Source organism: Protopterus annectens, chromosome 1.part2 (genome assembly GCF_019279795.1).
Source record: "Protopterus annectens isolate FY-2018-M chromosome 1.part2, PAN1.0, whole genome shotgun sequence".
NCBI classification, from domain to species: domain Eukaryota; kingdom Metazoa; phylum Chordata; order Ceratodontiformes; family Protopteridae; genus Protopterus; species Protopterus annectens.
Genome location: NC_056727.1, coordinates 156,572,490 through 156,593,831, shown reverse-complemented (window position 1 = coordinate 156,593,831; position 21,342 = coordinate 156,572,490). Strand labels below are relative to the sequence as shown.

Sequence of the window (21,342 nt, the reverse complement as noted above, 5' to 3'; positions counted from 1 at the left end):
TAAAGGGATGACAGTGGCTGTCCTCCACTCAGCTGGGATGAATCCAGTACTCAGGCTTTGGTTGAATAGGGTGCCTAATGGTACTGCAAGTTCCTGCCTGAGTTCATGTAGGAACAGCCTGGGATGTTATCAGGTCCCATGGAGGCTGTATTTTTTGCCTTTGCGAGAGCAGTGATGACCTGTTCCCTAGATATAAGGGGAAGGGGGCAGGTACTGGGGATGTCCTGATTTACTGATGGGAGGACAGAGTGGTAAAGTTTTCTCTGAATCTGATCCTGTCAGCCAGCAAGTTTGCTATATCTACAGCTTTTTTGTATATTTAGTGCCCTTGACTACCAATTCTGAACAGATCTGGGTGCTTCCTTTGAGGTTGTGGGCATATGTGAAGAAGGCCTTATGATTGTCTCTAGTAGATGTGGCCAATTTGGACTCCAAGTTTGCTTTGGAGGATTTCACTAGTGCTCTTAGTTGCTTGTTCAGACTAAGGAGGCATTGCTTCCAATTGGGCACCTGCTCCTTCTTGGTCTTGGACAACAATATTTTCCTTTTGTTATAGAGTTTATTTATTGCAGATGTCCACCAGACAGGTTTACTCTTCCTTGCGGAGGATGATTTAGTCCTGTCTGGTATTCCTGATTCCATGCATCTATATAAATGCTCATATAGTGCTTTGGTGTAGTTTTGGATATTGGTGTCAGTCCCTATAGAGGGGGAGGGGGCTGTGAAGCTGTTTATATCATCCCTCAGGAAGCTGTAATCAGCTTTGGAGAGGTTTTTATGCCTGATCCTAGCGGGGGGTGGGGGTGGGGTGGTAACTTCGAAAGTGTCCACTTTGTGGTCAAATCTTACCAGGGAGGATGATACTATAGGGATGCCGCAGTGGTTACTCATATTGGTTAATACCAGGTCCAAGATATCAACTCTTGTGGGGGTATTGACTATCTGTTCCAAGACATTTGCATTGACAAAGTCAAGGAATCTCTGGGCATTTGTGTTCTGGCATGAGTAGTTCTTCCAATCTATGTTTGGAAGTTAGTCACCCAGGATCAGGGTAAAGGGTTGAATCTTGATAGATTCAAACCGGTCCAAATAGGCAGATAGGGCATCTTGAGTCAGATTTTGGGATTGGTAGCTAGCTATGATTTGAATAGGGATCTTGTCAATGGTTAAGTGCACCTGCAGTGTCTCCTGTACATCATACTGTTTGACCAGTGTGGAGGTGTGCATGTCTTTAATGTATATTGAAACTCCACCTCCTTTGGCTTTACTGCCCACATTTTGGGATCTGACTGTATGATAGGATGAGCAACCAGGTAAGGCTGGGGTTCTCTCTGCAGCTTTGAACCAGGTTTCTGTGACTGCACAGATGTACGCATTTTCTAGGGTTAGGAATGCTTGCAATGAGTTCAGTTTCATGTTTAGACTCCTAGCGTTTAGCAGCATGACCTTCAATGTGTGTTTTGCTGAAATTTATGTTGGTAGTTTTAACGTCATGACTTTTCCTAAAAAAAAGCATTATAGGGGAGGCAATAGCCTTTGCCAGAAGCCTGAAGACTAGGTAAGACAGATGCAGGCCATCTCTGGCAAAGCATTGTGGTCTGTTGATCATATCTTCCCAGGCTGGCAGGTACTGGATCCCCCTGGAATGACACCAGAAACTAAGCCAATTGTTAAAGTCACTCATTTTCTGTTTGTATTGAGGCATCATTCTGGGTGATGGCAGAATGCTGCTTAAGGCTAGGGACATACCTGCCTGGGACACATAATCAGCGAGCTCAATCATGTCTCTCTTCATATAGTCCAGAGAGGTACGTCTCAAGTCCTTCACACCAACATGGACTATGACAGAGTCATAACAGTACCTGTTGTTGAGAGACTTGAGTGCGTATGTGATGTGGTGGATTCTAGCACCTGACAGACAACTAACTGTGACTTTCTCCTTATCCAGCCTGGTGAGAGGCACATCTGTGTGTCTCACAATGGAGTCTCCTATGACTATTATGTTGGGTTTATGGTGAAGCCTTGGTGGCTGTGAGGCACAGGTGTGTGGACTGTGTGTGGTATGTGGTGTGGAGGGCTGTGGAGATCACGTGTGGTTTTGTCTCGGAGGTCTCCTTTGTTTGGGTATGTTTATGTGGAGGACTTCTGCATATTTAGGTGCGTGTTTTGTAGGTGTGGGTGGTGGTTGAGGTGTAGTGATTGTGTGGACAACTTTTTCAGTGCCAGATATACTGGCTTTAGGGGGGAGAGCTTGGATTCTAGGTTCCTAATGTAATTGCATCTCTCACAAATTGTATTCCTAGGTGATAGTAGTCGAATGTTGTCTGTGTACATGAGGCAGCTGCTACAATGTCTCAGGATGCCCATATCAACCAGACTGGCAGGAAAAACTGTAGGAAATTGTCCAGCCATATTTGTCAAAATCTGAGGGAGAAAGGCCAGGGAGAGCTAAGGGGGTGGCCCTAAAGCCCAAGTGCTTAAACCAAAAACTAAGAGCTTAGAATAAGACTTAATTTAGACAGGCTATAAACAAGCAGTAATAAATGCAGCAGAAAAGATGCAGGTGAACACTTGAAAGAACAGGCAGCAAGTAGCAGGAAAAAGCAAAGTAAGATGAAGTAACAGAGTAGTGGTAAGAAATACAAACTAGAAAAATATAAGCAGCGGAATAGTGTTTATTTATTTATAACATAAAAGGGAGAGATCAGGAACAGAAGATAATTCAAGGTTAAGGGACTAAGGGGTTTGGCCTTCCCAAATGATCTCTGTATTAGGTAGAATGAGCTAAAGAGATGGGACTGGGGTGAGTGTCCCGGGTCTATATTCTATGTTCGAAGTTTGAAAACTTTGAACGTTAAATAATCGAATTTAAATGCTCGAAGTTTCAAACATCGAGCATATAATGAGAAAAAACAAAAAACAAACTGAACTTACCTGAGTAGTGTAGGCGGGTGGGGGCAAGCCCCCCTGCACCCCCCACTCATTAAATATACCAACTGCGAGACCGCATTATATACAGCCATTAGTTTTGGGTTTTTTTTTTTTTTTTTTAATATACATAAGTTCGAAGTTTTATAACTCTGAACATTTAAATTCGATATTTTAACATTCAAAGTTATAAAACTTCGAACATATGATATAGACCCGAGTGTCCCAGATCAAATTTACAGTAGGGGCAGGCAACTGCAAAAGCCACCAACTTTAAGAACACAACAGCAATAGGGTGGAAGGATGGGAGAAAAACATTTCAGCACATATCGGAAAACAAAATTCTGCCAGCAGATATATAAATAATTCAGTCAAGCAAAAACAGACAGTGCAGACGTCTGAACAGTTAAAGTGCCAAAAAATATACTTATCAGCTCTATATTTCCAGATTGTTTGAGAAGCACTCTCAGTCAGAACAGATGGAGATTCTAGCAATGATCTCTCTTAATCAGTCGATTAATTTGCCTTCCTTTTTTCCTTGTCTGCAGTCCGTCAGTGAGATGGTTCTTCACACCTTAGATTTACATAGACAGTTCAGATATTATTTGGGTAAAACTAAGGATATTTGCAAATCTGAGCAGCTTTTTGTTTCCTTTCATCACAGGTCTTTTGGTTTGTTTGTTTCTAAGCAAACAGTCTTATCTTGGATTTCTAAGACAATTTATTTTTATGGTAAATGTCATTCCTCATCAGTATATGCTCATTCTACCAAAGCTAATGCTTCCTCTGGTGCTTTTTTCTAGGGGCCAGATAACAATTCCATCCCTGAGGCTGCTACTTGGTCTTCTGTTCATACCTTCACTAAGCACTACAAGCTGGATATTACTTCCCGGGCTATTCTGTATGGGTTTCTAGAGGGATTTTCAGTGCCACACTCTTTCCAGGTTTCCTCTTGAGCTTTTGCACTCTCCCTTCTGTTATGAATACTGCATCAGTATTATGGAAAGACATGGTACAGTTTTATAATTCTCATCGCTGTTGCTGTATTTGCTGCATCCCTCCTGCCCCCTCTGCTCTAGCCTGTCCTCCTTGCCCTCCTAAAAGAGAGGCTCTTCTCTTTTCTTTCTGGTTCCACATGTTGTGCCTTTACCCTGGGGACATTCTTTTCCTTCTGGGGCATTTTTAGTTTTGCGTGTGTGCATCTGTCCATCACCTTTATGCCCTATGCCTTGAGTGGAAAGCATACATGTGATGTACTGTACCTGTAAGTACTAAAAGCTATTGTATACAGGCCGGATGTTGGGCTATCCTTGGCTGGAGAATCTTTCTGTTTTGAATACTGCAATAGTGAATAAAAGGGTATCTGTTGTTATGGTAAGATTTTACATGGCTGTATTTTCTCCATTCATGTGGTGGAAAGCCTGTCTGGAGGCTGTGTTGTAAAGAATGACTCTGGTGTGGTCCCAAATGTTCACGTTTCAGGCTGTTGAGGCATCCTAAAATATCTAGGTTCACACAATGCAATGTTTTTGGCCTTGGAGAGTGTATCTAGGAGTTGCTTCTTAGTCACAGGAGGGGTTATTTGTTGGTATTTTCTGAGGGGAGGCCGGGGGGGGCCATAAAGTTGACCTGAATTTTTGGCTCAAATATTTGCTATATCTTCTGGCTCTGTGAAGGTAGCTCCTTTTACAATCAGTTCGGCATACTGGTTTTTGCTGTGTTTGAGGTTTCAGACATAGCTAAAGAAAGCCTTCTGGTTGCCCTTTCCCTGTGAGACTATCTTTGCCTCAAATTTGTTTTTAGTACACCTAATTTGACCTCTTAGTTTGTTTAGATTGATGGAATTTTTATTTTGCTGGGCATAGCACTTCCTAATCTTGGATATGGCTTTTTTTCTTTTGTTGTTCAATCTGTTTGGATTTTCCCCAGGGTAGCTTGGTTTTGAGTTAGTTCTGGGCCTGTTTCTGGTAGGCATAGCTGTCTCACTGCATTTATTGATACTACCGTACAGGATTTTTGTGGACAATTCCACATAGGTAGCTGTGTTCTCAGGGCTGGTGTTAGCATTTTGGGGGCCCCCCAGCAAATGTCAAGTTGGGGGCCCCCTAGGCATTTCCAGTCTTGTGTGTAACCCCATCACTTCCACCCCCTTCTAAGCATCCTTTTAGTTCATGCTGCAAACTTTCTGGAATAGTATGCACAGGCTGACTTGTAGCTACAGTGCTCTTACATTGCAACAGGCCTGTCTACAACACTATGGTGGCCCATCTCACAAAGGGACATTTTCAGTTACTGGTATTAAGTTGAAAGAATGAAAGTTATAACAACTCTATGTACAGGCCTGAACTTTGATGAAATGGTGCCTAGGCCTAATGTTTCAGCCCCCCCACACACACACACCCTCCAGTCCTCTCCTCTGTTTCTCTCCATCCTGGGCTCCCCATACCATGCTCATCACATTTTACTTCCTTTTCCCACATTTTACTCTTCAGCTTCTTCAATAAGCCATAACTTTCTATATGCTCTGAATTGCATTGTAAAGTTATTTTATACATAACCCTTTCATCCAATGATATCTTGAACAGAAATTATGATTAAGGAAATAAATTCACTATTGCTGTTCAGTTTTAGTTTTCAACACACCTTTCCTGACCAAGACAGCATAGTAATAACCATTTAAGAAGTAACTCAAATAAGCCAGGGCTGAAGAAGCTACGAGATTATAGATGATCTGTGATGCATTTTAAAGCATTTTCTTAACATTTCCATAATGAGTAAGAAAAGAATTTCAGTCGGTCTTTTTTTTCTTTCAAGGAAGGCAGAAGTTGTACCCAAGGCTTAATGTTCAAAGAAGACAAAATAGTAACTCACAATAAACTAACAAGCCAGTTGTTGAGGATACACATGTTCTATCTGGGAATATTGCCCGCTTCTAACTCCTCAACAAAGACAGTCACTGCCAACACATCTCTCTGGTATTAGACTGGGATGAAAGGAATGGTTCAAGTTGCCACAGTCATGTATTTCGGTTTACTGCTGACAGACATATACACAGTATGCTTCCTCTCTCCTCACCCTCAAAGCACCCACTTGTAGAAATGCTTGATGTGTGTTGTGAGGAAAGTGAAAAAAATGATTAATGTATTCTATTTTGTTGCTCCTAGACAGTACACTCCGCAAGCTATAGTAACCTTCTTTGTACACTTCTGAGGTCTCTAAGAAAAGTAAAAGAAACTATGACCACACTGTCCTCAGCCCAAACACAAGCCGTAATAACATCCTGTGCACATCTCTAAGGTTTGACTGTGATGAAAATTAAAGTAATAGTGACACAATTTTCAGCTCCCCTGTACATAACCTATAGTAGCTTTCTGTACATACAAATTTGAGCAGGGCTGGTTTTAGAACTGATGCAGTTGAGAGCAGACTCTGTTGTCAGCTTTATCCCTAGCAGGGTCATGTCACAGCCCTGTTAAGGTAAAAAAAAGTACAATTACAAATTAATACATTTTTCTCTTCATTTTTCCCCACCCAGCAACAGCTTTTGTGGGGCCCCTTCACAGTCAAGGATGATTAAGGGAGCCCCCCAAATCCATTAATATAGTTTGGGGAGTGGAGGTCAACACACTCCTAGAAAATCTTTATCTGAATACTCTGTGATATATTTTATGCCTCACTTTTGAAATATAATTAGTTAGCTGCATTTTTTTTTACTAATGCCCAGAAGAATAATGTTTGTGATCTGGCATTATTGTGTGTGTGTGTGTGTGTGTGTGTGTGTGTGTGTGTGTGTGCGCGCGCGCGCAGAAAAAAATCTGTGATATTTTTTACACACACTAGCATAAGCCATAGCACTACTAGTTTTGCACTTATTTCAGCTAATAGCAATACGTTGTGCAACACTGATACTGCCACACCAGATCAATGACTGCTATTAGACATCAAACAGCAGCAGGGGTAAGTCACGTTGACCTCATTGAAGAGTAATGCATACAGGTCACTGTCCCTGATGTCACAGACCTTCCCTGATTTTACTCATAATTTTGCTCTGTCCTTCATAAAAAAAGTTTGATTTGTTGATAAATCATTTAGGATTACAGTCAGTCAGTAAAACCAGACATCAGTTTTATACTTCTTATTGTCCAACAAATGCATGTTGATGCAAAAGGTGCTATTCTATTAATTTTTAAGTGCGTTAGAGTAATATTTAAGACACGCTCCTGATTCTGTGCCTTTATTCTGCTATTATTTTTGGCACTGCTCTGACTTTCAGCAAAGAACTTGACACAGTATCTGCTGTTCTGTCAGTATTTGTAAAACTCCCTGAAAGAGAAAAACATTCCCAAAGATTGGAAGAATCAGCTCTTCTTAAAATCCAAGCTTTACTCTGAGATCAGTCACTGTGGGCTGCTGTTCTCTCTAATGCTTACCTTGCTGGTTTGACAGATGTTACCAAATATCAAGATAAGATGACTTGCTGTGGTTGGGGACCCCAGGAACAGGGGACCTCCAGCGACCGCAAGGTTTGCTGGTGCTTAAATTCGGCTATGCTTTCAGAGTTTGGTGGGATGGGCTAAAGTTTAACAGTTTATCACTTAGTAGTAAAAGGTTTGCCGTAGAATAGTTTCTAAATGTTGTGGACATAGCCAGGGTCACAGAACTGGTTTTTAGTACAAAGAAGACAGCTTTGTGGTCAGACCTTACAAGAGAAGACACTACACTGGGGTGGTATAGCATTCTCCTATGTTTGTGAGTACTGTGTAGTGGCCATATGAACTGTCTGGGCCAAGGTGTTTAAAGTCCAGGAATCTCTAGGCTTGTAAGATTGGGGTGGAGTAAGCATCCCAATTTTATAATGGGGTAGTGGATGTCACTAATTAATATAGTATTAGATCGAATGGCGAGATCCTGCAATAAGTCCAAGTATGAGTTATGGGTTTCTTGGGTCATATAGGGTGACCTATAGCTTGCATAGATATGATGTAGGACTTTGTCTGTGGAAATCATGGAAAAGCTAAGTGTGTCATCCTGTTTGACTAGTCTTGAGGTAAGTTTGTTTTTACAGATTGAGACACCTCTATATTTGGTCCCTGCCTGTGTAGTAGCTGACCTGAATGTATGGAATATATTGTAGCCCTGCACTACTGGTTCTTGTGTTCCGTCCATGCAAATGCTCACAGCCTCCAGGGTGAGGAGAGCTTGGAGGTAGCGGAGCTTCTTGTTTAAGCTCCTGGCATTGAGCAGCAACACCTTTAGTTTCCTTTTTTCATGTCAAAAGATTTGTGGGTTTGGCACTGCCTAATATAAAGGCACAGTGGGGGGAGGACATTGGTTTAGCCAATATTTGAAAGCATAGAAGGGAATGGGTGCACACCATCCTTGGCAAAGCAACGTTGTCTTTTGACCATATCCTCCCATGCTGACAAATGTTGTATCCCCCCTGGAATGACATCAGAAACAACTAAACCAGTTATTGAAGTCCCTTTTTACTCATACTTGTAGCATCATCCTTGGTGAAGGTAGAATACTGCTTAGTGCTAGGCACATACCAGCCTGGGGGTGACATTCTAGGAGCACCATAATGTCTCCATATAGTCCAGGGAGGTGCATCTGAAGTTATTTACACACACAAGGACTATGACTGAGTCATACTGGTACTTGTGGTCTAATGACTTGAGTGCATGACAGATTTGGCAGATCCTGGCCCCTGATCAGACACCTCACCGATTTTCTCCTTACTCAGCTTGGTGATTTTATGCAGTGTTTTTCATATAGCCTCCACAGTCTGTTTTGTGTACACATCGCCATTTAGTATCAGAAAAAGTTTTGCATTAATTCCCCATTACACAGGGAAATATATTTTTCATTACAATATCATTGATTTTGCAGGACAATGTTATCCCCCTGTAAAGCTTTGGTGAGAAAGAATGTCACTTTTAAGCAGAGACTTTACTGCTAGTGGATAATTCTTACAGCTTGGGAAATGTATTAGAAGGAGAGAGAGAGAGAGCAGATAAATAATTCCTTTTACAATAAAAGGAATATCAGAAGTATATATGCAATGAAGTCCCCCATCATTAGCGAAGCATTTCTACACCACATGATTTGAGTGACCATACAGTAAGCTTAGAAAGGTTAGGGACACTGATAGTGCTCATTCCAGGAGATGTGTAGACGCATTTTACTTCTGGTTTACTTTTTATGTACACTTGGGAATTGCAATACTTAATGGACACACTAGAAAAAAAAAATACCACTCATGAGTTTTTTTCCCTCCTAAAAGTTTTGTAACATCTTGTACTGAAAGAGCAGTGAGTTGGGACTGCACATTGAACTCCTAAGTTTTACAGCATTACTGGTTAAAACAAGTCTTTCTTGGGTCAAGTTTATGTAAGGCTTCCATACATAATCTGGGCATTGATGTGCCGCTTTCTTGTATACTGGGTATATGACTTCTGCTTTAGTTAGCCTAAGCTCCTGGGAATATGGAGACCGACATTAACTTTGTACTGATGGTTTTATATTGTGTGTACACAGAATGTAGAATTCATTATTTGTCTGTAACAAGCTATATTTATTTGATATCTAGTTTACAAATGTGATCATTGACGATTTGCATTTTCTTTGCAGCCTAAACTTTATCAGTCTGTTATTGACGATGTAATTGAAAGAGTGCATGACCTGTTTCTAGATGAGGGTGCAGATGAACAGGTCCTGAAAGAACTGAAAAAGGTTAGTAATGCCCATAGTGGCACTTTCATGTACCTGATCTGTGCCTTTTTGTAACATTCACATCTAAATTGCTCAATAAGAGGATGAGTGTGGCACACGAAGATGTGTAAACGAAGCATACAGTTAAGTACATACTATTGCAAGTAATTGCCGAAGAGATGTGATGTACACACATTAGATGTTTTATTCCAGCAAATGGGTAAACATACATCCTTGACTTGCAGCTTGTTTTTGAAAGAAAAGAATGTAGTAAGTATATATCATTTAGGTTTAAATACCTTTGTTCTTGTATAATGAACTGCAATAAAAGGACTGCCTAGCTGATGGTTAATGTCTTCATGAGTGAATGGTAAGTCAGTGAAAAAAGAAATGCAGAACAAAAATGTGAAAAATTTGAGAAAAATATTTTCAGTAAATACGTTAAGTACATTTTTTATTCCACCTTGTGTTTTTACCATTGTTAAATAGTACCTACTCTATAATTAGCTAATATCCTGTAAAATACAGCAGTTCAGTTGAAGCTGCACAGCTTATTTCCACATATATTTATGTACTGTGCGACTCAGAACAAGACCTTTAACCAGTGCTTCAATTTGATTGTGAAGCAAAACCACTTTGAGGTAGGACTTGAGAGCGACATTTCTGATGCTATTTAAATGCTTTCAGTATTTTTGTCTGCAAATGGGTACATCAGTATTTCAAACAAAATATGATTAAAGTCACTTTGTATTACATATTCCTCAAGTTAACAGATGATTATTTTGAATATTAACTGCAAAATCCATGTTCATCTACTCCTTTTTTTTCACTCTAATTCCTTGATGATTTCTCATAGCAATACTTCTGTGTATGTTGCTCCTCTTTTAATAAATCAGCAGCATTTAACTTGACAGTCTTAGCAAATAATAGGAAGCCTGCAGTTTTAAGACCTTTGCTCCTTAGTAATGGTGCTACAAAAGGGATGTTTCCCTTGGAGAGGTGAATTACTGTTTTCTAATAAAAGGGAAATAATCAGAATTCTCAGAAATGTTTAACATACAAGATATTTTTGAATTTGCTTGCACCATTCTCTACTTGCCCATTGTTTGTACATAGCTAGGACTAGCAATAGTGCATTTAAATCCAACTGTTAAGCAAAATTAAGAAACTCATGAGTTGTGGATAATAATCGGACAACCTCATCTGATATTCTCTGTACAGAAAAACATAAATTTCAGGACGGCAGTAAGACATCAGCTGGCAGCATTACATAACTGCACAACTTCTGAAGGCTGAGTAATAGTCAGTATACAAAAATGCTCATAATCTTCTGTATTGAAATAGATAAACTCCAACTCATTCACAAAAGATGCAGGATTCCATACTACATTAATTTCCGTGATAATGAAACCTCTCATCGGGTAATGAATGTCACAAGCTCTTTACACTGTGTGATTCAAAAAATATGACTCATTGTTAAAAGTACTACAGCATGAAGATGTGCAGGAGTAATGTTCAAAGGGGATAAAATCAGAAACCTTGCATACGTGAAAGGTAATCTTGATGGGGATAATAATTCCAAACACTGAATTTACTAACCTTAATTTGGCCACCCAGCACGACAAATCACATAGTAAAAATTCTATGACCTACTTCAAGAGTAACCTTACATAAGTAACTGTGAAATAACCATAAGACTTCCTGAGCTTTAGCAAATCCTGTCTACTTTCTTGTAAGCTGTGCATGTACTATTGGTGTACCAGATTGCCAGATTTATACTGAATTCGTAAGTTGTGTTTTGTAAACTCTGCATCTTTCCCTGCAGTTTTGCTAATGCTTTGGAAGTGGTTTCTTGAAATGTGTAGTGACTTGTTGATTAGACTCTACTGTAAAGACCTGCTATAAATGCAGTCATGGAATTTCTAATAGCCAGCAATGTTTGCTAACTTTCTTTTCTCCCTGTGCATAATTTGTGTGTGCCTCACGATACATGTGCTATTGATGTTTTAGCATAATTGATCACTGATTTTAGTAGCCTTTGCTGTACGGGTTATATCCTACCAAGGATATAACATCTTACTAGCTTCTAAAACGTCAGGGCACCTTCCATACTCCCCAAAACTCGGGCAGCTCAAGCTGAGTCGACTAAAAGACAAATTTGGGTGCCAAGCCCTTCATAGCTTTACTGCCACAAAATAGTATGCCCCTCTAAGGCTTTCAAAGATCTATGATCAGCTTGGTGCTGTTCCTTTGCTAGGCAGAGAAGCCTCCGTTGGGAAACCTTCCATTTTCTAAATATTGTTCACTTTCCTCTTCAGGCAAGTTATTTTTAAAGGCTGGAGTTTTGTGTTTTAATGGACTATCATGAGAGTATATTGGCACTCTTTCCTGTCTATTAAAAAGTTGTGTAAAGTAACTGGAAAAACATTTTTTTCTGTGGAGAAATTTTTACTTTTTGTAGTCTGGTAAATTTTTTTTTTTTTTTACTTTTTACTGTGTTTTTCCTGTGAAAAAGTGAGTTTTAAAGACTTAGTTTTTCACAGAATTTGCTGCTTGTTTTCTCCAGGAAAGTGGTACATTTTTAGGCTTGACCATGGAACAAACTACCAGTCCTGCAGTCGTTCCTTCTTCCAGCCACAAAAAGAAAAAGTGCAGTCTTTGCTACCACAGCAGGCTAGCAATTTGCCTGAGTCGCAGTTGGGTGAATCTTCTGTGGCCATTTTTTGTACCTCAGACCACTCATCCATTACTGTGGAACCCTCTGGTGTAGCACCTACAGCCACTGGGTGATAGCCACATCCTCTGTGGCTGTTGGGGGTCCTCTCATTGGGTAAGGGAGAGCCACTAATGTTCATCCTGGGAGAGGGAAAAGGGAAGGCTTCTCTGTTGTGTAAGAATGCTGTGCCCATCCCTGGGGAAGCTACTGCTGCCACCATTAATAACATGGTTGGCCCTAGAAACTCCTCCAATTTGATTCTCTGTTGTGTAAGAATGCTGTGCCCATCCCTGAGGAAGCTACTGCTGCCACCATTAATAACATGGTTGGCCCTAGAAACTCCTCCAATTTCCTTAGACAAGCCAGAGCCAGTAAACTGCTCCTGGGGATTCTCTGTTGTGTAAGAATGCTGTGCCCATCCCTGAGGAAGCTACTGCTGCCACCATTAATAACATGGTTGGCCCTAGAAACTCCTCCAATTTCCTTAGACAAGCCAGAGCCAGTAAACTGCTCCTGGGTCAGGGTTTAATTCAGACTATTGTCTCCAGGTTTAATTCAGGCTATTGTTCCTTCTTGTAAAGTAGTTTATGGTAAAAGAAGGAAGGATATATTTTTTCCTGAAGATGTTCAAGATTCTGAATCTGAATAAAAAGATGAAGGGAGAGATGCAGGATTTTCTCCTCAGATTTTTGATTCAGACTCAAGTAGAGCTCAGTTTCCGATTGCCTTTCTCTGACACTTTTGGTTGAATGTGCAATTGTTTTCACTGGGAGATCACTGAGGTTTCTTAGTCCCTTAAAAATAATACGAGTTGTTACATAAGGAATTTCCAGAACCTACATCCATTCCTGCTGTATACTTCAGAGAATGTGTGTTTACTGCCTGAAGTTTTCCTGATTGTCAGCTGCCCTTAAAAAGGTAGATAGGATGTTTAAAGTTCAAGTCTTTTTAAGTTTTTAAACATTATTCCCAAACCTGACCAGCAACTACAGCTTTAGTTGATCCCACTGCTGCTAAGAAAAAGTATGACTGGAATTAACTATGGGGGAAAAGTGTATAGTTCTAAAACTTTGATTTTTAGAATTTTTAATTTGTAAGGCTCATGTGTTAAAGATCATTCTGACTAATAGTGAAAAGTATAAGGAATATTTTATCTGCAGTTTCTTCTTGTGAGGAAAATCTGCTATAAATTTAATTTCTTCTGTTGCACAGTTCAGTACTCTTTTTTTTACAGTATGTGTGTGACTCCGGTACTTCTCCTGGGCTTATGGCCACTGGTACTGTTTTGAGGATGTTCTTCATCTCACATTGCTGCAGTCATAACCTGTGGGTAGTCCGCTGTCCTCGGTCGGCCCGAATACCAAAGTGTTAGGCTGGCGTCGGTCATGGTCGCTCAGATCTGACGTCAGTACGCCGTGGTATTAAAGCGCATGACCGTCATATCCTTAGTCTTTCTTGCCGCATGGTCCGAAGCAGAAGCAGCGTTTGCAAGTGCTGTTCGGCGTTCTGAAATTTTCGGATTCTGAGTTTCAGACCGAAAACCAAGTTGGGCTAAGTACCCCGTTGGGGAATATTTTTGTCTTCTTGCCTCAGTTAAATCCGGATGTCAGAAAAAGTGAATAATTGTATTTCTTGTGGGAAACAGATACCTCATAGGGATTACCACTCTCTCTGTATTCCTTGTTTGGGGCCTGAGCACGACGTAGTCGGGTGTCGCTTTTGTGCTAGATTTAATAAGTTCACCATTAAACGTAGGTTAGACTGCGCTAGGCTTGTCTTCGGTAAGCAGTGTAATTACAATATGCCGTCGGATCCTCCGACGCCCGCTACCGCTAAGAAGCGCAAGGAAAAATCGTTAAAGTCCAAGCAGGATGAGTCGTCCGTTCCGGACACCGGTTCTTTAGAAACTACGGTGGAATCTGTGGATCCAGCCGAGGTTTCGGCTGAGTCTCAGGGGGAGCCGTTAATTTTGCAAGATGTGGCCTCTCAGGAGTCGGGTCAGGCTGAGGGGGCCTCTCAGGTTGCTGTACTCCCTTCTTTGCATAAGGTGGCTAGGCCTTCCCCTTCTGTCTCTAAGGTACTTTCCAAGGTCAGGCCTGGTTTGTCTTCCTCTGGTGTCAGTCCTAGTTCTGCAGGTTCTGTACCTAAAAAACATATGCTAAAAATGGCAGAAGATTTGATTTCCTTAATCAGAGGTTCTATGCCCCCCCCCCAGATAAGAGGCCTAGGGTGGAGCCAGAGGTGGAAGGTTTGGAACATTCTTCAGATTACTCAGAGTCTTCGGCTGAAGACATTCAGGATTTTCCTCCTTATTCTGATTCAGACGCAGAGGATTCTAGTCCTTCTGCTTCTCCTCCAGAGGATTTTTCTTTTTCAGAAACCCTGCATTCTATGAGGGAGCATTTTAAATGGGAAGGTCAGGATTTCTCAGATTCCCGAAAGAGGCTTAGGGAATTTTTGTTTTTACCACAACATCGGCCCTTGGCTATAGCTCCTGTGTTGGATGTTGTACAGGATGTTTTCTCCGAGGCTTCCCTTAATCCAGACTCTTTGCCTCCTGCACCAGTTAAACCAGATAGGTATTACAGAGTGCCAGAAGCTCATAAATATCTGTATAAGAGCCCAAGGGCTGACCCAGAAACTATTAGCCAGGGTCCTAAGGGTGTCAGGGCTTCTGTTGTAAAGAATCCAGTTCCTATGGATAAAGATTCTAGAGCTTTGGATAGGTGGGGTAAAAAAGTGTATACCTCTTCCACTCTAGCAATGAGGGCTTTGAATTGCCAGTTTCATATGTTGAAGTACCAGAATTTTCTCCTTACTCAGTTAAAGTCTAAGGTAGATGCTTTGGCAGAGGGCATAGAGTGTAAGGAATTACAGGATTTGGTTCATGCCTCTGATCAGGTGGGTAAGCATTCTTTGCAGTGTGGTTTCGATGCTTTACAGGCTTCTTCCAGGGTGGCTGCCACTGGATCAGTTATTCGTAGGCACGCCTGGCTTAAGGATCAGAACTTGTCAGAGCATGTTAAAGCTCGAATTTTGGATGCTCCTCTTCAGTCTGAAGTTTTGTTTGGTTCTCCTGTGGAGTCTGTCTTGAAGAAAATGGAAGACAAAGCTAAGTCTACGCAGAGTGTTAAGGATTTTTTGCAGGTGCAGCCCCCTAAGTTTAGCAGAAATTGGCCTACTAAGGGATGGGCTTACCCTTCTTCTGATTTACAGTCTAGGGGCAGATCTAGACGTGGTAGGGGCAGAGCTCAGGGTTCTTTCAGGCCTAGAACGTGGAGTTCCCCTGCACAATCTACAGGTGAGGGCAGGGGCCAGTCCTTTCGTAAACAGACCCAATGACCTGCGTCTTCAGCTGCCAGATCCTTCCTGTCTGGCAGCTCCTCTGGGAGGAAAGTTGGCACTTTTCAGACAAAATTGGCTTTTAGTCACCCAGGACAAATGGGTGTTGGACATTATAGACCGAGGCTACAAGTTTTATTTCCACACATTGCCTCCTTTCAAAGGCATGCCAGACGTTCCTCCCCAACAAAGGGTGGAGGCTCACAAACAGATTTCTTTACTTCTTCAAATGGGAGCTATACAGCAGGTCCCTCTGTCAGAAGTGGGCCTGGGATTTTATTCTCGCCTGTTTCTTGTACCAAAGAAAGGAAACACTTGGAGGCCAATTTTGGATTTATCTATCCTCAACACATATCTGGACATTCCAAAATTCAAAATGTTGACTTTGCAACAACTTCTGCCTCTGTTGGGCAAATATCACTGGATGGTAACTCTGGATCTCAAAGAGGCTTATCTTCATATTCCTATCAGGCCCAGTTGCAGGAGATTCCTGCGTTTTCGGGCTGGGACTTTACATTATCAGTTCTCTGCATTGCCCTTTGGCTTACCTACTGCGCCCAGGGTGTTCACAAAGGTTCTGGCTCCGGTGATAGTCTTCTTAAGGTTAAGAGGAATACAAATTTATCCTTATTTGGACGATTGCCTGATTCTTGCTCAAGACAAAGACAAGCTACTTCACCATCCACAGTATGTTATGGCAGTGTTAAGGTTCCTAGGGTATTCTGTGAACGAAACAAAGTCCAGTCTAGTACCCTCTCAGGAAATGTGCTTTCTGGGTGTGAGACTGAATACAGCCTCTCAGATGGCTTTTTTGACCCCGGACAAGCAAAGAAATCTTACACTTTACTTCCAACAATTGTCTCTACGGTCCAGGCTGACTGCAAGGACAGTCCTTCAAGCCTTGGGGTTCATGGCATCTTGTATTCTGGTGCTTCCCAATGCCAAACTGCATATGAGGAAGCTACAATGGTATCTCAAAAGTGTATGGACTCAACACTGCCACGATTTGGACACTGTTATTCAGATAATACCTTGCATTCAAAAGGAATTTGTATGGTGGGCTCAGGAATGTCACCTAAACAAGGGACTCTCTGTGACCCGACCAGAGGCGAGTCAGATCTTAACGACAGATGCCTCAGACAAGGCTTGGGGAGCACACCTCAATGGAAAATGGGTTCAAGACACGTGGCCTGCCAGACTTCAACATTTGCATATCAACTTGAAGGAGATGTTAGCAGTCCAATTTGCATTGAGGGCTTTCAAGGATCTACTTCACCCAGGACAAGTGCTGATTCAAACAGACAACACAACTGTCATGTGGTACATCAACAAGCAAGGGGGAACCCATTCGTACCCTCTTTGCAGGCAAGCTATGATTTTGTGGGAGACTGCTCTCAGTTTGCACCTCACTCTTCAGGCAAGGTTTCTGCCAGGAGCACAGAACTCCTTAGCGGATGTTTTGAGCAGACAGATGGTGGATCCCCACGAGTGGAAGTTGGATCCTCATGTATTTCGACAGTTGACAGTGATTTGGGGGACTCCAGACATAGATCTGTTCGCTTCTCCACTAAATTTCCAGTTGCCAAAGTTTTGCACAAAGATGTTTCATCCAAAAGCTTGGAAAGTGGATGCTCTATCATTCAGTTGGAACAATCTTCACGTCTATGCCTTTCCTCCTATGCCTCTCCTTCCCAAGGTGCTCTTGAAGGTCAGACAGGACAAGCCCTCCATGATTCTAATAGCTCCAGATTGGCCACGGCAGCACTGGTACCCTCTGCTGAGGAGTTTAGTACGGGAGCCCCCTTGGCCTTTGCCATCAATTCCACATCTTTTGTCCCAGGCAGGCAATCATTTCCTCAATATCAGGATACAGTCCCTGCATCTGACAGCCTGGCATATTCTGTTCTAGCACCTGGAGGGTCGCAGCTTCCTCAAGTTTTGAATGTCATTTTGGAGGCCAGAAGGCCTAGTACAAGGAAAGTTTATGCTGATAAATGGAGGAGATTTTTTATTTGGAGCAAAGCAAAGAGCTTTGATGTTTCAGGGCCTAATTTGAGTGTTTCACTTCAGTATCTTACAGAATTATTAGACAAGGGTTTGTCTTTCTCCTCTGTAAAAGTTCATGCTGCAGCCATTTCTGCTCACTATGACTGTGACCCACCATTATTCTCTCATCCTTTGTTTAAGCAATTTTTTAGAGGGGCAAAGAACATAAGACCCCCACGTAGAGCTCCTACTCCTTCCTGGGATCTCAATTTTGTGTTGGAAAAACTCACTTTACCTCCTTTTGAACCTGCAGCTACATCTGAGTTGAAGTTTTTGTCTTGGAAGACTGCTTTTTTGTTGGCCATTACGTCTGCTAGAAGGGTATCTGAATTACAGGCTCTAATGGCAGTTGAACCCTTCCTGATTTTTCATAAGGATAGGGTATCCCTGCGTACTAACCCTACTTTTATGCCTAAAGTGGTTTCAAATGTGGCCTTGAACCAATCTATTCATTTGCCTACATTTTATGCTGATCCCCAAAATAAAGGGGAGAAAATTTTACACACTCTAGATATTCACAGGCAGTTGCATTATTATTTGAGCAGAACTAAAGGGTTCAGACAGTCTCACCAGTTATTTGTTTCTTTTGCTTTGGGCTCTCAGGGGAAACCAGTTTCAAAACAAACTATTTCTAAGTGGATTGGCCATTGTATTGCTTTTTGTTATTCTCATCATGGTAAGGAGATTCCGGCTGGAATCAGACCTCATTCCACTAGGGCTACTGCCACTTCTACTGCTTTTTTAAGGGGTGTAGCTACTAAAGATATTTTGGAAGCAGCTACTTGGAGTTCAGTGCACACTGTTTCTAAACATTACCATCTCCCTCTTTATTCCAAATCTAGGGCTGGGTTTGCCACTGCAATTTTACAGGGCATGTTAGCAGCTCCCAATGCTTTATGATTTTGTCAACCTCCCTTTACCTTTGCTTTGGGATTCTACCCACAGGTTATGACTGCAGCAATGTGAGATGAAGAACATAGTACAGTTTTGTACCTACCATAAATGTAGATGTTCGAAGATCCACATTGCTGCAGTCCAATTTACCCTCCCTCCTTCCCCTCTGTAGTTTGGAGTGGTTGTGTGGTTTGGGTTGAAAATATTGTTTGTACATGGGTTTTGGAGGTTTTCTGTTTTTTGGCTATGGCCTTTCGTTTTAGGGCCTTCTGACATCTGGGGCAAGAAAGACTGAGGATATGACGTCGGTCATGCGCTTTAATACCACGGCGTACTGACGTCAGATCTGAGCGACCATGACCGACGCCAGCCTAACACTTTGGTATTCGGGCCGACCGAGGACAGCGGACTACCCACAGGTTATGACTGCAGCAATGTGGATCTTCGAACATCTACATTTATGGTAGGTACAAAACTGTACTTTTCCATGGCTACATTCTCATTACCTCCTAGATGATAAATTGATTTTAAATTCCCCTTTGGATAGAGATTTAGTTTTTGCTCCCACTGCTACAGAAGTGATCAAAATGTATGTCGAAAGGAGTAAGCTGATCCAGGGAATCGCTAAGATTTTTCAGCCCTCCTTTTCCAAATTTTCTAAATGATTCTCAAACCCCTCATTCAATTTCTATAAAAATCAGAATAAACAGTCTCAACAAAATGCAAAATTAACATTTAAGAAGAAATGGCAAGGAGGTTCCCAAAGGAAGCATTGAACGTCTTAAAAACAAGGACAGTTCAACAAGTATGACTTTTCAGGCGACCTTGTGACCCTCCCACCCTGGCTCCTTTTTTCTTTAAGTCTGAATCTCCATTTTTGTCTTTGGCAAAAGATAGTTTCAGGGAAATGGGTTCTGAAGATCATTCATCAGTGTTACAGATGGCGGTGGAAGGAAATTCCTCCTTTCCATGGGGTCCTTCCTCATCCTCCAGATCAGACTCTTGTTTCCAGTGGTGGTTCTACACATGCTGTCACAAGGAGTGATGCAACCAGTTTCTCCTTCCTAGGTGAGGAAGATATTTTTTTTAAGGATGTTCTTGGTGCGAAAGAAAGACCATTCTTCAAGATCAGGTCTGTATCTTTCTTTCTTAAACCTGTTTGTGATGGTGCCCAAATTCAAAATGTCGCTTTACAATGTGTTACCTCTTCCTCCTCTTTCCAGTTTCCTGGTAATGCTACACTTTTATGTTTCTTGTTTAAAAAAAAAAGTTTATTAAATTATTACATATGACATAGACAATCTTACATTTATATAAATGAAAACAAACTATCCTGATACAATTAGTTGGAGACATTATACATTACATTACAAGTGACGTTGACACAATTGTATTTGCAAGCATTATACATCACGTATAATCTATCCAGTCATTCAAAAATTACATAGCTCATTCAAATCCTGCTTTCTTTTAAAATTGCATGTGGTGTTCCCACAATTCCCACTTCTTCCTGTAAAATTTGCTCCTACCCATTTCTAAAGAACCCAGTGCCAGTTTTTTTATCTCTGCTATATTCAGTACTTCTAGTACAGTTGGTTTAGACTTTGATTTCCATTTTCTAGTAATTGTTTTTTTTTTTGACAGCCACCATAATCAGACTCAGCAAGGCCTTACTAGGCCTAAGCAATTCTGATTCTGTATCATAGCTCAAAAAATGATTTCCTTAGTTATACTAATTTGCTCACCCAGTATCCCTGAGAAAGTAGTCTTCAGGGAATTTTTAAAGTCTGCCAACTCATTTCACTCCCAGAAAATAAGTTCCCGGTTACCTCTTTCTTCCCCATCACACCTACAACATTTGCTTTCTACCTGCAGAAAACCTCTTTGAAATCTACTTGGGATATAAAAATACCTATGCAAACACTTCCAAACAGAGATCCTAAATCTTCTGGTTGCATACTTGGGAGACATACATATACTCCACGCTGTTTGTTTGTGAATTGCTTATATAATCTGTCTTCCCAACCTTCTCTGATTCTTATAGCTATCGTACAGTATTTTATGTGCTGTACTAATTATGTCTGCTTCTGTTCTACATTCTACTAAAAACTTATACCAGTGCTGGTCTTTCATTTAGGACCCTCCTGTTTCTTTCTCTTTGCCTTCCCTGTCAAGGATTGATATCGGAGTATAAGCAATTTCTAACCTGCAGTCCAAATAAATTCTTGGCATCTTCCCATTCTATTACCTTTCCCCTCTCTAGTTATTTCCTCCTAATACCTTGGTTCCCTTGCCAGTTTTCTCCAATAAATCCCAGCCCCCTCTTTACCTAATTGCAGTCATCCTTATCTGCTGAGTCTCCTTTCTCCATTCCCATGTTGGAACAGTTCTTAGAATACTTTGTTACTTTATGAATATAATATTCTGTATGATTGTTATTCTCCTTAAATGTCTGCATCCAAAATCCCAGTCTGTCTCTGTTTCTTGAGCTTCCCCCCCTGTTTTATCATCATCCTTTTCCAATCTGAATTATAATTTTCTACTTGTGCTATGTGTAGGAGCCTTAACTGTGTTGCTGTGAAATATCCTTCATATCTGGTAATCCCAATCCACCTTGTTCTACTGGAAAAATTGGGTTATTCCACTTGACTCTTGCGGTCTTCCCATTCCAGATAAAATCCTACTACTCTTTATTGATTGCTACC

The 21,342-nt window shown here is 41.2% G+C and overlaps 1 protein-coding gene across 1 annotated transcript in view; it reads left to right on the top strand.

Annotated features, from left to right (window-relative positions):
* LOC122788261 (stonin-1-like) overlaps positions 1-21,342 on the top strand; it is a 1,416,105-nt gene that overhangs the window by 731,137 nt on the left and 663,626 nt on the right. The window contains exon 4 of the mRNA XM_044055325.1: positions 9,559-9,660. Coding sequence (XP_043911260.1) covers positions 9,559-9,660 — 102 coding nt within the window. The remainder of the gene's footprint in view (positions 1-9,558; positions 9,661-21,342) is intronic.